Here is a 15,348-nt window from a genome sequence, read left to right as displayed (position 1 = left end):
AGATTCCATGTTGAGGGAAAAATGATTTTGTTAATTGGTGTCAAGGGTTTAATTATTTCTGATGTTGAAAATTACTATGGGAACAAGGACAACTGCTTTGGAGGAGAGAAAGATTTAGTTTGATGATGAAATTAAGAGCCACATATTTCTTTGGATGAAAATTAACATTTAAAAATTTTAAAACACTGACTTTTCCTTGGGAGATAAAATTCCTCAGCTGGTTATATTGTAAACTTTGGGCACTTTTATATAATTCTTTGTGCAAAAGAGAAATTAAAAAGGGAGAATTTTGGCAGGAAGCAAGGAAGAAAAGCACATGGGAGAGAGCCGTTGCTCTTCTCTGGTCTGGTTGCAGTAAGTACCGAGTTAGAGAGACCATGATGGTGCAGTACATAAAAGTGACAGGTTGGGAGTCAGGAAAACCTGAGCTCAAACCTGATCTCAGAGACTGTGTGACCTTGGGCAAATCACTTAACCTGTTTACCTCAGTTTCCTCATTTGTAAAATGGAGAAAATAATAGCACCTACTTCCCAGGATTATTGTGATAATCAAATGAGATCATATTTGCAAAGGACTTAGCACATTATAAGCACTATATAAACATTAGCTATTATTATTATTACTGGGCAGCAAGGTGGCACAATGGAGAGAGCACTGGTCCTGGAGCCATGTTCAAATCCAGACTCAGACATTTACTAGCTGGGTGGCCCTGGGCAAATCACTGAAGTTTGCCTCAGTTTTCTCATCTGTAAAATGAGCTGGAGAAGGAAATGGCAAACCACTCCAGTATCTCTGCCTCAAATGTGAGTCAGACATGACTGAAATGGCTCAACAACAATTATTATTAGTAGTAGTAAGTGGCAGGGAGACTGACAACTCCCAGACTTAGGAAAAAGCTTTCCAACCATCTGAGTTATGAAGATTCATAAGTCAAAGAACTGGAAACTCCACAGAAAAAATGTGACTTTATCTTTTTGTCCATAGATCTTCAAATTGCTCTCGGCAAAAACATGTCACTTGAGGGTAATACACAGGACTATTTTCCTTTGAGAATAAACACTCCAGAATTCTCCGTGGCGGGGCAGGAGGTGGCACTGATTTCATTCATCTCTGTGTCCCTCCAGTTTAGAAAGCATCTGTGTGAAGAGATTAGTAAAAAGTAGTGAATTAAGAAAACAAAACTTCTAGAGGGTCTACCCAGTCTTGTCCATTCCTCGCTGCAGTTAAGTTGAGCATTTCTGAACATCCCCTTAGGGATGGGGAAGGAGACATCCACACTTTAGAAACTCAGGGCATTATAATAAACCATGAATAATTAATTAAATAAGAAATACAGAAAATACTTGGATTCACTTTCCTTGGGAATGTGCACTTTAATGGCTCTTGGCTTAATTAATTAATTAATCTTAATTCTGAAGTACAATGGTGGTTAGACTCCACCTTCAAACTCTTCCTTGGTCTCCTTCATATCCTTTCCCTTCCCCCCAATGTAGAATAACTGTTGAGTGTATTTTAAAAGTAATTAATGGGCTATGAAACAACTTTTCCTTAAGATTACTAGAAGACAAGAGAAATAAGAGATTTTTCATTTTGGGGAAAGATGAATCTTTATGAAGGCAAGTCTTTTAAAAGAAGGGCCTTACATTTTTCATGACAATTTTTTTTTTAACAACTGGAAACTTAGGCTCAATTCATGCTGTCTGTATGTCTGTAAGGAAAATAAATTATGAGCAAAGGTTTAGGCAGAAGGACTGGAGTCCCTAAGTCTCTTCAGAGGCTAGAGCAATGCAGGAGCAATCTCTCTGAGAAACAAAAAAATGCAGGTGAGGATACATAAGCAAACATTATTCAAGTCAAGTAACTAAAAAATTAGGATATTCAAAGTTGCAAAGACAGTTTGGGCGACAGATTATGTCCTGCAGTGAAATATTCAGGGTGTTTTCTTTGTTTTTTTAATTTAAATTAATTCCATTCCCATTAACATCTGTTAAAACCTTGGTTTATTAACACTTCATTGCTTTTCAGAGAGGGAAAAGTAGGGCAATTGGGGTTAAGTGACTTGCCCAAGGTCACATGACTAGTAAGTGTTAAGTGTCTGAGGCCGGATTTGAACTCAGGTCTTCCTGACTCCAGGGCTGGTGTTCTATTCACTTTGCCACCTAGCCACCCCTGGGTGTTTTCTTTTAAACAATTTGACATAGAAAGGAGCACTTGACTACTTCCCTAGGTCATCACCTTATATATGCTTTGTCCATATTTGATCAGCAAGGGCACTTTGCATTCTAAATGCCAATTGAAAGACCAGATGGGAGGATGCTTCCAGTGATCACATGGCCATATTAGATTCTAGATCTATATTATTCCATACCTGGGCTGATTGTAATGACAAGAATGAGAATCCTAGCAGGGCCATGACCTCTGCTTCCACTGCATGACTGCAGCATTGATAAAATACTTAAAGCAGGTAATCAATTACATATCAGCTGGGTTAATGAAACTTTCCTTGGGTTTTCCCTAAGACCAGGCCTGTACCTTTTTACCTTTTGGGACCCCACGAATTCCTAAAATAGAGAATATGCACACGAGGTCTGATGTGAATATTAATGTTACATTTTTTTAGTTATTCTCAAGGGCCAGGGCCAGAGTCCATTTTGGTCCTGGCCCCTGAAATACATGATTTGTCTATGGTCCTGACGCTTTTGTAGGGATAGTGTGGCACTTTAGAGAGGACGAGGGGTGTTGTGGGTAACATTTGGGAAATGTCACATGGGCTATCAGGGCTTCACCAGCCTGTTTTTCCTTCTAGTTGTATTTGACATGGGATTTGCCCTTTACAGAAAATTCATTGCTCCTGCAAGTGGGACCCCGGTGAGTTCTATTTATTGTTGATAAGTATTCTAGTCTTGACCCCCTACTTTTGTGCCTTACCTTCCCCTCTAAATTAAAAGACTTGAAAATGGATATGAAGGGAGGGATGGTGCCAAGTGAAGCTTCAGGAGGCCTATGGCCTGCTGCTCAGTCTCCAAACACTGCCTCAGCAAGTGATAATGTCTACCCCTTATGCCCTCAAAGCCCCAAGGACTAGGTTCAACATGCACCCCCCCCACCTCTGAGCTACAAAATGACCAGGGTCATCACAGACACCAATGACAGGGCAGCAACACCCGCGCATCAATTACCCAAGATTGCTGAGGTTTCTTCCTCCTCTCCCAATAAGTATAACCCAGTGACCATTCAGGTGTCCAGGATTACAGCCTGACAGGAATGGGGTCCCCAGGTGATGGTACCATTCTTGCTTCTTCTAGTCCTGCTCCCCCCCCCAGAAGGACTGGGGTTCTCTTGCACAGCCTTGTCCCTCCTGCACTTCTGGGGGCTATTACAGACATGGGAAAGGGGAGCTTTTCCATGTTCTGTATTCTTCAGAATTCTATTCTGAAAATATGCTCTAGTGCAGAGAAAACAGTCTCTGGGTTTGAGCCTCAGTTCAGCTATTCATTACTTGTCTCCTAGGGCAAGTCCTCCGCTCTGGACTGTTTTCCCTTTCTGTAAAATGAGGGATTTGGCCTAGATGACCTCTAGGGTCCTTTCCATCTCCAAATCTATGCTTCTATGATGATAATCTTGGCCCTGTTATATTTAGCCTACCAAAATTGAATTAACAATCTCCAGTCCACAGGTAAATGTCTTTAGCAGATCGACTATATTACAGATATGGGTGTTGTTGTTTTTTTTAACAATATGTTTCTTCTATACAGAAGTGTGGTTATATCCCGGGACTGAGAAACATGGCATTTCATTAATAGAGGGTTGGGTGGTGTTCCTGGAGACTATGCTCATATAAATTCTTAGGTCCTGGTCTCTTGGTTGAACTTACTAAAAATGACTGGGGAGTCAGGAAAACTGGCTGGTCTTCTGCAGGATCCTGGACAGTGGGCCAAAGGGACATATCCCTGGTCTGCATATCTCTGTGATCTCTGGCCTGGGTCCATGTCCAACCAGCTAGCTGGGTTTTTATGATACTTGTCTGCAGTGGGCTCCATACATGTAAGGACTATAAATAACATCTAATGTGAGTTTGTTCACTTATTTCTACTTTTTTCTTTTTCCTCCCAAGGTGTCCATTGTAGCTCACATTGCTGGCGGCTTGGCTGGGATGACTGTAGGTTACACTGTATTTAGCTGCTTTCAAAAGGAATTGCTGAAAGACCAGATGTTCTGGGTTGCGATCACCACTTATTTTGTCTGTGTTTTATTTGCTGTGTATTTTAACATCTTTTTGTCACCAGCGGACTGAACTACTCCTAAGATAATCCAATTAAAAAAAAACAAAACCCACTTGTGAGAACACAAGAGGCATCTTTGAAAGGCAAAGGGGGAATCCTAGTAACCGTTTATTTTGTCTCCTTCTCTCTGTTCCTTATGAGAACCTCTGTTTGGAAGGCATACATAGAGGCTCCACAACAAGGGAAAGGAGGCCCTGGCTAGGCCCATTACGCCCCTTGGGTGGCACAACAGTTTCCTTGATGTAAAGTAGGACTCTTGCCATTCACAGGGGATGAATTCTAGAGATCCCCACCAACAGGACACCTCAGATTCCATACTAGGGAGGGAATAGAACTTTTTGGTCCTCCTTCTTTTGGGTCCTTGTCTAGTGACTGTATTTATTACCCTTCACCTTTCATTTCCCACCTGGCTGCTTTTTTGGACTTCATCATCTCCAGAAGCTCATCATTCTGTAAGATGAAATCAATTTGGAAACTCTTACCTCCTCCTCCCTGAGCTGGGCACTCCTCACTCCCTCCAGCTTCTTTTCATGTGTGGTCTCCCCCATTAGATTGTGAGCTCCTTGAGGGCAGGGTCTCTTGTGCATATCACTTAGCATATAGTAGGCACTTACTGTTTATTGACTCTGATTCTGACTCTTTTAGCATCCTGATGAAGGTGTCAACACTGAAGTACGGAAATATATTGAAACTAAAGAGATCATTCCAGTTTAGTGTTCAAGTATTAGACTTCAAGAGGGGAGCAAGAGGAAGCTGGCCATATTTGTAGGTTGTTCTTTGGTGATGAGAGAATTGTGGGAATTCAGTGAGCCACACTGACCCCATCTTCTGACTCAGTTCTGGAACTAGACCAGTTCCCTTCCTATTTCTGTCTTGTAAGAAAACTTTATTAAGTTATAGGAGTTGTGAGAAAAGTTTATTGCATTGTTTGAACCTAGCCCTGCATGGCTCAGGAGCTGGACTACCCTTACCTGCTGCTTAGAGACCTAGGTTATGCTGCTCAGAAACCCAGTAAGATCTGAAGATTAAGGCCGGAACTTTCTCACAGTCATATATCTCAATCAACTCATGTCTTATTTAAAAAATGGCCCTGTATTGGTCAAAACATCTGTTTTCTTGTTACTTTGATAGAACATAGACATTTTTCTGTCTTGATAAAGGTTTCCTGTACTGATATCTAAGTCTTCATCATAATGCTTTATGACTTCAGTTCAAAGGTCTGGTTATTGCTGGTTTGGGGATACAGAGGAACTACTGACTCTCTGAGAAGCATAATGGAAACTGTATTACTGTCATGCCCTGGACTCTGGGCCATTCTCTTTCATGGAAAGGTTCCTTTATCCTAATATGGCTATTGGGCCCTCATAGGACCCACATGTGGCGCTGATAACTGGCAAAATGAGTTACTTTGAGAAGTTCAGTGCCCAGGCTGTTAACTGAAATATAGTTATTTAGGTCAAATAAATATAGGAAGCATAGTCAGTTCTGCCAAGGGCAAAAACATTTTTTGTGTTTTGCTTAAAAAAAAACATTTTCACAGTAGTCATGTTGTGAAAGAAGAATCAGAACAAAAGGGAAAACCACAAGAAAAAGAGAGAAATTAGGATGCCTCACTCTGCACTCAGACTCCATAGCTTTTTCTCTGGATGTGGATAGCATTTTCCACCATGAGTCTTCTGAAATTGTCTTAGATCATTGCATTGCTGAGAACTAAGTCTATCAAAGTTGGTCATCACACAATGTTGCTGTTACTGTATACAATGTTGTCCTGGTTCTGCTCACTTCACTCAACATCAGTTCATGTCAGTCTTTCCAGGTTTTTCTGAAATTCACCTGCTCATCATTTTTTATGGAACAACAGTATTCCATTCCATGCATATACCACAACTTGTTCAGCCATCCCCCAGCTAATGAGCATCCCTTCAATTTCCAATTCTTTGCTACCACAAAAAGAGCTGCTATAAATATTTTTGTATATATGGGTTCTCTTCACCTTTTTATGATCTTTTTGGGATACAGACCTAGGAGTGGTATTGCTAGATCAAAGGGTATGTATAGAAGAAACATCTTTTTTTAAATTAAATTAAATTTTTTTAAGCAATCGGGGTTAAGTAACTTGCTCAAGGTTACATGGCCAGTTATTTCTGGGTGTGGTGCTGAGTATCTGAGCCCGGGATTCGATCTCCAGGTCATCCCGACACGGGAGCCGGTGCTCTTACTTGCTGTGCTACCTGGCCACCCCAAAGAAACATCTTTTGCAATGAATAAATAGTATTTATGTCAAGGATCTCTTTATGTATAGCTTCTGCTCCCTGATAGGGTCCTAGAATTCTGTTTTATTTTTCAACATGAGAATTTTTTGAATCTCCACATGGAAAGATATCTTTGAGTTCCTGTAGCTCAAGCATGAATTCAGCCCTGAGGAACCATCCAGACTTCTTAAACACTTCAAGGGAGTGGAAACTCATTCCCTTTTATTTTATTTTAGGAGATCTTTCATTATTAGGAAGTTTCTTCTTATCCTAAACCTAAAATCATTTCCTTGTAACTTTTATTCATTGTTCCTACCACTTCCCTCTAGGACCAAAGAGGGCTGGGTGTGGAGTGAGAAGACTTGTAAAACGAAGAGAGTAGGTTAAATAATATCTGAGATCCTTCTCAGATTTAAATCTATGAGTTTATAGATTTGTTATCTTTTTTTATTTCCAATATTTGAAGATGGTAAACAGATTTCCCCAACTTTTCTTTTCTCCAATCTAAGCATCTTGAGGTTCTTCAACCAATTAAAAAATATCATTGATGTTTTGAGAAAACTTAAGTGGGTATTTGTCAGATAAATTCCTTATGCTAAGGTATGAAAAAATAGGAACTTGCTTAGCTTAGGGGGTATGGGAAATGGAGACATTTTCCATAGCCACTGCCAAGTCTTGACTAGAATGAAGTATGTGCTACTGGCTAATGGCCTGAAGTATATGTGAGTTCCACATATTATAATCTCTTTGCCTGGTCACTAATGGTTCCTAATGGGTTAAACTAGACACAGGAATAGGATTTAGCTAACTATGAAATATGAGATGACTGACTAATTGGTCTTAATTAGAGGTTAAATAGAGAATTATTGGTCATTCAGTTCTAGAAACTGGGGGCTGTGCTTACAGCCACAAACATCACAAGAAACATAGAGATGTCACATTTGGACCCTATTTATCAGGCAAAAGGCAACAAGATAGCATAAATCAGTGTCATCCCTACTCCTGTGACTTTCCATCTCTGTACCTGAAGAAAGCTCCATTGATGTGCCTTGAAGTGGGGGTAGTGTGAGAGAACAGAACAGCCACTATCTCTGGAGTTGGAGGACCTGGGTTTGAATGCTCCCTCTGTTCCTTCCTCCTCCCTGTGTAACCTAGGATAAGTCATGTATCCTCAGAGGGCCTGCATTTCCTCATTTGTAAAATGAGGAGGTTGGACTTCATGGCCTCTGAGGTCCCTTCCAGCTTTACATGTGCAGGATGACCTTCCAGGGAAATGGGGCCATGACCACATTTTGTTGGAAGTGATAGTGATACAGAAAGTAAAACTGATTTTTTGTTGACCACTGCTACCACTGGGCTATTCCTGCAAAGACTGTCACACAGTTCGTGACAGGTATGTGGGAAAGACCACAAAACATAAAGACCTAATGCTGAAACTACTCGTCATTGCCATTAGAGGAAAGGAAGGGTGTTGAACAATTTTTTGCTTATACAATTGTCATTGTCCTGTGTTGCATGGGAGTATTCTAATAAGCCCATTTGCCACTAGAAGGGAGCAAACTCAGAGGGAAAGCTGGGTGTAGCCCTTACTGATAACTGACCCTCCAAACCAAGATAGGTTTTTTATCTTAGTAAAGAGTGGCCAGTTGGAATAATAGGATTTTTTTCATTATATCATACTGTTCTTTTGCAAAAACAGGACTAAAATCAGTAAAACCATCTGAAAGGCTAGCTGATGAACTGGAATGAATTTTGATGGGCAAATAGGAACCTTGGCTTTTCTACTAATTAGTTTTACAACCTTAGGCAAGATGCTTCTTTTCTCTGGGCCTCAATTTCCCCCTCTGTAAATGAAAGTATTGCACTAGATGCTTTCTTGTATTTCTTCTTGTTCTGAAACTCAGACTCTTTGAAATTCCCTGAAGCATTTCCTTAATTCAATTAAATATATATTTATTAAATGCCTATTAGAGGTAGCTATGTGGTCCAGTGGATAGAGTGATGGGCTTGAAATTAGAAGACCTGAATTAAAATCTGAACTCATTTATTTACTAGCTATGTGACCTTGGGCAAATCACTTAACCACTATTTGCCTTAGTTTCCTCAACTGTAAAATTGGAATAATAATAGTTTCTCTGCCTCCTAGAATTGTTATAAAAATCAAATGAGATAATATTTTGAAGTGCTTAGTGTATAAATGATATTATTGTTGTGTGCAAGGCCCTATGCTAGGCATCAGGAAATATACTGAGGAAGTATATTTAAAACCTCTTTTTTTCAGCAAAACTAAAAATATTAAGAAATTTTTCTTTGCAGAAAAATATTAAGAAGATTAAGAAATAATATTTTCCTCCAATGTCCTTTCCAGACTTCTGGGAGAAAGTCTTTAGGAAAAGTGGGTATTAAGAAAAGGAGGAGGAGCAGCTAGGTGGTGCAGTGAACAGAGCACTGTGTAATCAGGCCGACCTGAGTTAAAATCCAGCCTCAGACTCCTGATAATTTACTAGTTCTGTGACCTTGCAAGTCACTTAACCCCTTCCCGCTCAAAAAAAAAGAGGGATAAAAAAATTATTACATTCATCCTTGAGGATCAAATAGGGACTCTGTGGGAAATAAAAAATCAAGGATGAATGTGATAATTTTTTTTGTAAGATTGAAAAAAGAATTTCAGTACCACAATGTGCTTGTCTGAGCACATCCACAAATCCAAAGACACTACCATTTGTACTTGTTACTTAAACCCTGTTAATGGTAAAATAAACAAACTTATCAGCACTTCCCAATTTAAATTACATCTTCTGCATTTCAGGCTTCCCCAGACAATCACTGGGGAAATGATAATGGTATGGTTAATGATAATGGTAAACAGGATGCCAAGTTATCCAATAGATGGATATAATTAACACCATAGATAGTCATCTTCAATGCATTTGCTCCAATAATAATGGACAGGTGATATATCCTAGGAACAGATGTTATTGCATTCAATGATGGGAAAAAAAAAAGAAAAGAAAAGACATTAACAACAAACAAGACAGTGATATCCTGGAGTTACTAAAGTCTGAAAATTCAAATTCAGGCTGTTTCCACTGGAAGACAGACTCTGTAACCACGGGAACTCAGGGCTACCTGCAAACAGAGGGTCTGAGAGAGGATTACTTCTCAAACACAATGATCAGATCCTAAACAAAGTAAGCACAAACCAAATTCAGCCCTTTCCCCAGAGATACTTTCAATTACTCCACTTGGTAGATATTCCTGACTCTTTAGGGAGGTCAAGCTCTGAAATGAAACATTAGAAACTCTGACGGTCTGAGGACTTCCCCTTCCTCTCCTCTAATGGCAATGACGAGTAGTTTCAGCATTAGGTCTGTATGTTTTGTGGTCTTTCCCACATACCTGTCACGAACTGTGTGACAATCTTTGCAGGAACAGCCCAGTGATGGCAGGCCACACCAGTATCTCAAAATTAAATATTTAAGACCAGCAACTGCAAGCCTTCAAAAGGGTTCAGAGTAGTTTCAAAGGAAAAGTTTTGACGGGAAACAGGAAAAAAATCTTTGCAGCAAGTTTCTCTGATAATATAATATATTATATATATAATATATAATATAATAATACTCTAAATTGTGAAGAATTAGAGAAATGCAAATTAAAACAGCTTTAAGGTATCATTTCACACTCATCATATTGGCTAAGATGACAAAAATGGAAAATGACAAATGCTGGAAGGGATGTGGAAAAATAGGTACAGTAGTCCATTGTTGGTAGAGCTATGAACTGGTCCTTTTTGGAAAGAACTTGGAACCATGCCCCCAAAAAACTATTAAAGTGTGCATACTCTTTAACTCAGTGATATGGCCAATAATTCTTTAAAAGATCAAAGAAAGAGGGAAAAGGACCCATGTGTACAAAAATATTTATAGCAATGCTTTGTGGTGGCAAAGAAATGGAAAGTGAGGAGCTGCCTATCAATTGGGGAATGGCTGAAGAAGTTATTGTATACAAATGTGATAGAATACTATTGTGTTCTAAGAAATGATGAAAGGGATGATTTAAAAAAAACAAACCTGGGAAGACTTGTATGATACAAAGTGAAATGAGAAGAAACAGAAGAACGATTTATACAGTGACTGCAATATCATATAATCAACTTTGAAAGACTTAATAACTTCGATCAAAACAATGATCAATCCCAATTACAAAGGACTCATGATGAAACACGTTCGTCACCTCTAGATCTGATGAACTCAAAATGCAGACTGAAGCATATTTTCTTCCGTTTCTTTTTCTTGTGTTTTAGTGGGGGGACATGGCTAATATAGAAATTTGTGGTCCATGATTATACATATCTGTAATGGGTTTTATTTTTGTCTTCTCAATAGGTTCAAGAGGGGGAGGAGGAAGGGAAAGAATTTAGAATGGAAGATAAAATAGAATTTTAAACAACAGCTTTGAGGTGGAGTCAGGATGGTAGAAAAGGAGGAAGATATATAACTTAGCTTTCCCACCAACTTCCTCCACAAGTATTTAGAAAATATAACCCAACAATTCTGATTGGGGGATCTATGTCACAGGGATTCATTTTTCCAGCTCAGGTTGCTTTAGGGAGACAGAGAGGTCTGCAGAGATGGGGGGCAGGGTTCTGGCCTGGAGTATACCCAGGGACTGAAAGAGGGCAGAGAATGGGCAATATGGCAAGAAAAGATCCCAAGGATCCCCTGAACTAGCACAAGGGGCAGAAACAGATGCCATCTGGCAGCTCTGTCACCTACTATTCAGGTCCAGATCACAGGCCAAGCACGGACTGAGGAAGAGACCTGTAACCAAGTGTGGCAGAGAGGAGCAGTTGTGGCCATAGGCCCTCGCTGTGTAGTGAGCAAGTAAGAAATTCAGAAGCAAACAGAGGCTGTGTGGCTCTGATTTGAGGAGCAGAGAGGGAACTCTGTTCTAGACTCCAGCCCATGGTGCAAGCCTGGAGTGGAATAACCAGGGTGGGAGTCCCAGATTCCCAAAGGGGAGCCAACATTTCAGTTGTTCTGAATCTGCAGAGCCTTCCAGTGGGCTAACAGTGTCTGAATCCAGTAGCAGTCTACAGAAACTCACAACCAGTAACACAAGCTGACAGTCCCAAACTTGGGCCAGGAACTTGCAGAGCTCAGAGTAAGAGGGCAGGGAACAGACTTTGCCCTGGATCACACCATTTTGGGAGCACTGAAAGCTTGCAGGCCCCAGCCTGAACTGTGAAAACAGCAGCAGGATGTAAGATGCCAGAAGCTCAGGCTGGACACTGGCCCCAACAGAAATGAGCTGAGAACAGCCTAGCATAAAATCCAGGCTGGAAGAAAGAACTCCCTGACCCTTCTCCCTCAACAAAAAACAAAACCCAAAACAAAAAAAACAAACAGAATCCTGATGAAAAGCACTATTACATTGTTATGGCCTAAATAGGGAAGCTTCAAGATACAAACCCAGAAGAAAATGATTTGAGAACATTTACAAGAAAAACCTCAAAGAAAAATGTAGCACGGACACAAGTCCAATAAGAATTCTTGGAAGATATAAAGGAAGAGTTAAAAAAAATAACCTGAAAAGTGATTTTAAAAACCAAATAAGGGTGAGATAAAAAAAAAAATGGAAAAAGACAAGAGCTATAAAAGAACAAAAATAGGAAAAGAGAATTACAGCTTGGAACAAGAAGTACAAAACCTTACCCAAGAAAATAATTCCCTAAAAGTTAGAATTGACCAAATTGAAGCTAAGGTCTCCCTCCATAAAACATCAAGAAATATTAAAACAAAGTCAAAAGACTAGAACAAATAGAACATGAGGTATCTCACAGGAAAGGAAAATAGCTTCAAGCTCTCTTTTAAAATTCAAGAAACAAAATATTTGAGGGGGGCAAAGACAAACTGAATTATAAGAAAACAGCACTGATGAAGATAAGAGGTTTTGGAACTATGAGGAATGACTGAAGACACTGGTAACCTAGAAAAAATAAGACTTAGGAGAGGGGCATGATAGGCATTCTAGAGAGATAAGACTTATTCTTCTTGGCCCCTGAGGAAGGAATTAGGAGCATTTGGCGAAGGGAGGCAGGGAGGAGACTTACAGGGAGGTTGATTACAATTAAATATAAGAGCTTAACAACTGTCCAAAAATGGAGTAGGCTAACTTGTTGGTAGTGAATTCTCATAACTGAAGGTGAGGTTACCTTGTTAGACTAAGACCTTGCAAATTTTAAGAGGTCTGGAGGGCAACCTGGCAGCCAAGTGTTTCTTAGTCTGTAATTCATGACTAGTGAAGCAATGATGTCCTGAAGAGTGACTTTCAGGACTCCAATCCAGCTATGGCTGAGACAAGGATCCATTCGGTAGAGATGCTTCACATGGGCTTGTACATGGCAGGGATCGATGCTATTTGCTTTAGGTGCTACTGGTTTCCAGCTTGAAGGGGGGGTGGAGGAAGGAGGGGAGAGAGGGAGAGGGAGACAGAGATGGAAAATGTCAATTCCACTTCAGGTTCCAGAAGGATAAGATTCTGGGAAGAAGTTGACATGAGAGGGACTGGCAGCCTCCATCACATCTCCATCCCTAGTTTGCTACACTAGAAACTTCAGGGAGCTTCTCCTTGGGTGAGATGCAGAACTCTCTTTTGATTGAGCTAAGTTACCTTGCTCCTCCTGGGAGAACTCCTTCACTCTGTAATATCTGGTAGATATTCTCCTATTCGTACTTTTGCTGACTTCTATCCTGCTACCGATTTAGATATGAGTTTCCTTGCTGCTTGCAAAAAGATTTGCAGATGACTTTCAAAATGAAAACTAGATGACTTCTGAGGTTCTTCTAATTCTAGAACTCTGTGATTGAATGTCACCCAAATTAAACGGAACAAAGCAAGTTTATTCTAAATGAACTCAGATTCAGGGAAAGGCTCAATATATTAAGTCCTAAGGCTATGCCAAATCTCTTCTCCACACCTACACAGAGTGAGTGGGATATAGAGTGATAGTAGCTTTTTCTACTATAGAATTCACCTCCCCCCACCCCCAGTTCATTAACTAATTTATTCAGTTAGTATTTATGATGTACCAGGCACTGGGGATGTAGACAAAAACAAAACACTCCCTTGTCCTAAAGCTTACATTCTATTATTGGGAAAAGTACAAAGAAACTTAAATTCAAGATATAGACAATGTAATTTTGAAGGGAGGGCTCTAGTGACTTGGGGTAGGGCGGAAATCATTATATGCTTCCTATAGGATATGATACTTGAGCTGAGTTTTGAAGGATGTTAGGGATTCTATGAAGTGGAAGTGAGAAGGGAAGGCATTCCAGGCATGGGAGACAGTAGGTGCAAAGGTTTGGAGATGGGAAATGGAATACTGCATAAAGGAAGCAGGAAGACCGGTTTAGTAAGTACTGTACAATAACCCTGGAAATGTATGTGTGCCTCAAATCATGAAGAGTTTTAAAAGTCAAACAGGGGAATTTGTATTTTATCTCAGAGGCAACAGATTGCTACTGAAACTTTTTAAGCGGGAGAGCCCTATGGTTGGTGCTTTAGGACTATCTACTTGGCAGCTATGTGGGGGTTGGATGAGAGAAAACAGAGACTGATCATTCTTTACTGTTGGTGTACATTGGGTCATCTCTTTAACATATATCAAACTGATAATAATTTACTCTCCTAATGATATTAAAAAAAACCAACAAACATTAAGCTCCAAATGTGTGATGGAAACAAAGATCAAACACTTCCCATTGAAAGGAGCTTACACCTTGATGAGGGAGATAAGCACCCCCTCTCAACATAAAAAACAAACAAAGCAGGCTCAATGTAATTTGGGAGGAATCAGGAAAGGTTTCATGAAGATGGTACTTACCGTAGACTGACTTAAAGGGAAGACAGGGACCCCGAGGTTAGGTGGGGATACATTTGGGTAAGTAGGATGCAAAAGCAGAGGTGGGAAATGGACATCTCTAAAACTGCACTCTTCATCTTCCTCACAAAAGCTGTTCCTTCTTTTAATTTCCTCATTTTTGCCAGTGTCACCATCATTCTTTTTTGTCACAAGGGTTCTTTTTGAGTTTTGATTCCTTCCTTTCCTTTTCTACTCACACTCTCCATCCAACCACATTTCCCTTCAGACTGTCTCATCTATTAACTTTGCTCCATTCCCACTTTCCCATAATCATTCACCTCCCTTCTAATTCCTCCAAAGATCTCCACGATTTGACTATAGCCTACATTTCCAAACTGTTCTCTATTTCTTTTTTAGGCATGACTGTCCTTGTTACAGACACATCAGTCTACTTCTCCACTCTGTCCCCACACTTCTGCTCATGTCTAAATGATTCAGACTCATACACTATTAACAGCTCTGATTCCTGCATCCTTCAAGGTCCAGCTCAAATGTCACCTCTATGAAATGTTCCCTTTTACGAAGTGGTGTGCAAATGTTTAACAATCAACTCTCTGAAAAAAAATATACGCACGCATATATAGACATAAGTTTATTATAAATTTTACTGATATAAAAGATATGTAGCATATGATTTACAAATAATAAAATATTCAAATATGTATTAAAAATTCCACAGAGTTAATTGATTCTTACAGAATGCTTTTAGTAATTTCAAACTCCTCTACCCATAACTAATCTACACATGCAATTCAACCCTAATTTGACACATGGAATTGCATCCTGATCTGCTAACTCTTTCTCCCCCAAATTTACTGCTATTAAATCTGATATATGACCTATTGCTAAACCATTTCTCAATCTTCTACAAATTCTACTCATTGAACT

General features: G+C 39.7%; 1 protein-coding gene across 1 annotated transcript in view; it reads left to right on the top strand.

Annotated features, from left to right (window-relative positions):
• The window catches only part of RHBDL2 (rhomboid like 2), a 49,872-nt gene extending 43,978 nt beyond the window's left edge, over window positions 1–5,894 (top strand). Inside the window, exons 6-7 of the mRNA XM_069067991.1 lie at window positions 2,808–2,869; window positions 4,116–5,894. Of these exons, the coding sequence (XP_068924092.1) occupies window positions 2,808–2,869; window positions 4,116–4,295 (242 nt within the window). The 3' untranslated portion in view covers window positions 4,296–5,894. The remainder of the gene's footprint in view (window positions 1–2,807; window positions 2,870–4,115) is intronic.
• Window positions 5,895–15,348: the final 9,454 nt, after the last annotated feature.

Source organism: Petaurus breviceps, unplaced genomic scaffold, assembly GCF_028583685.1.
Source record: "Petaurus breviceps papuanus isolate PSGF00001 unplaced genomic scaffold, PetGlider_PUasm1.0 90760, whole genome shotgun sequence".
Classification (NCBI taxonomy): Eukaryota; Metazoa; Chordata; class Mammalia; order Diprotodontia; family Petauridae; genus Petaurus; species Petaurus breviceps.
Note: the sequence above shows the minus strand (reverse complement) of the source record. Positions and strands in the feature narration are given on the sequence as shown.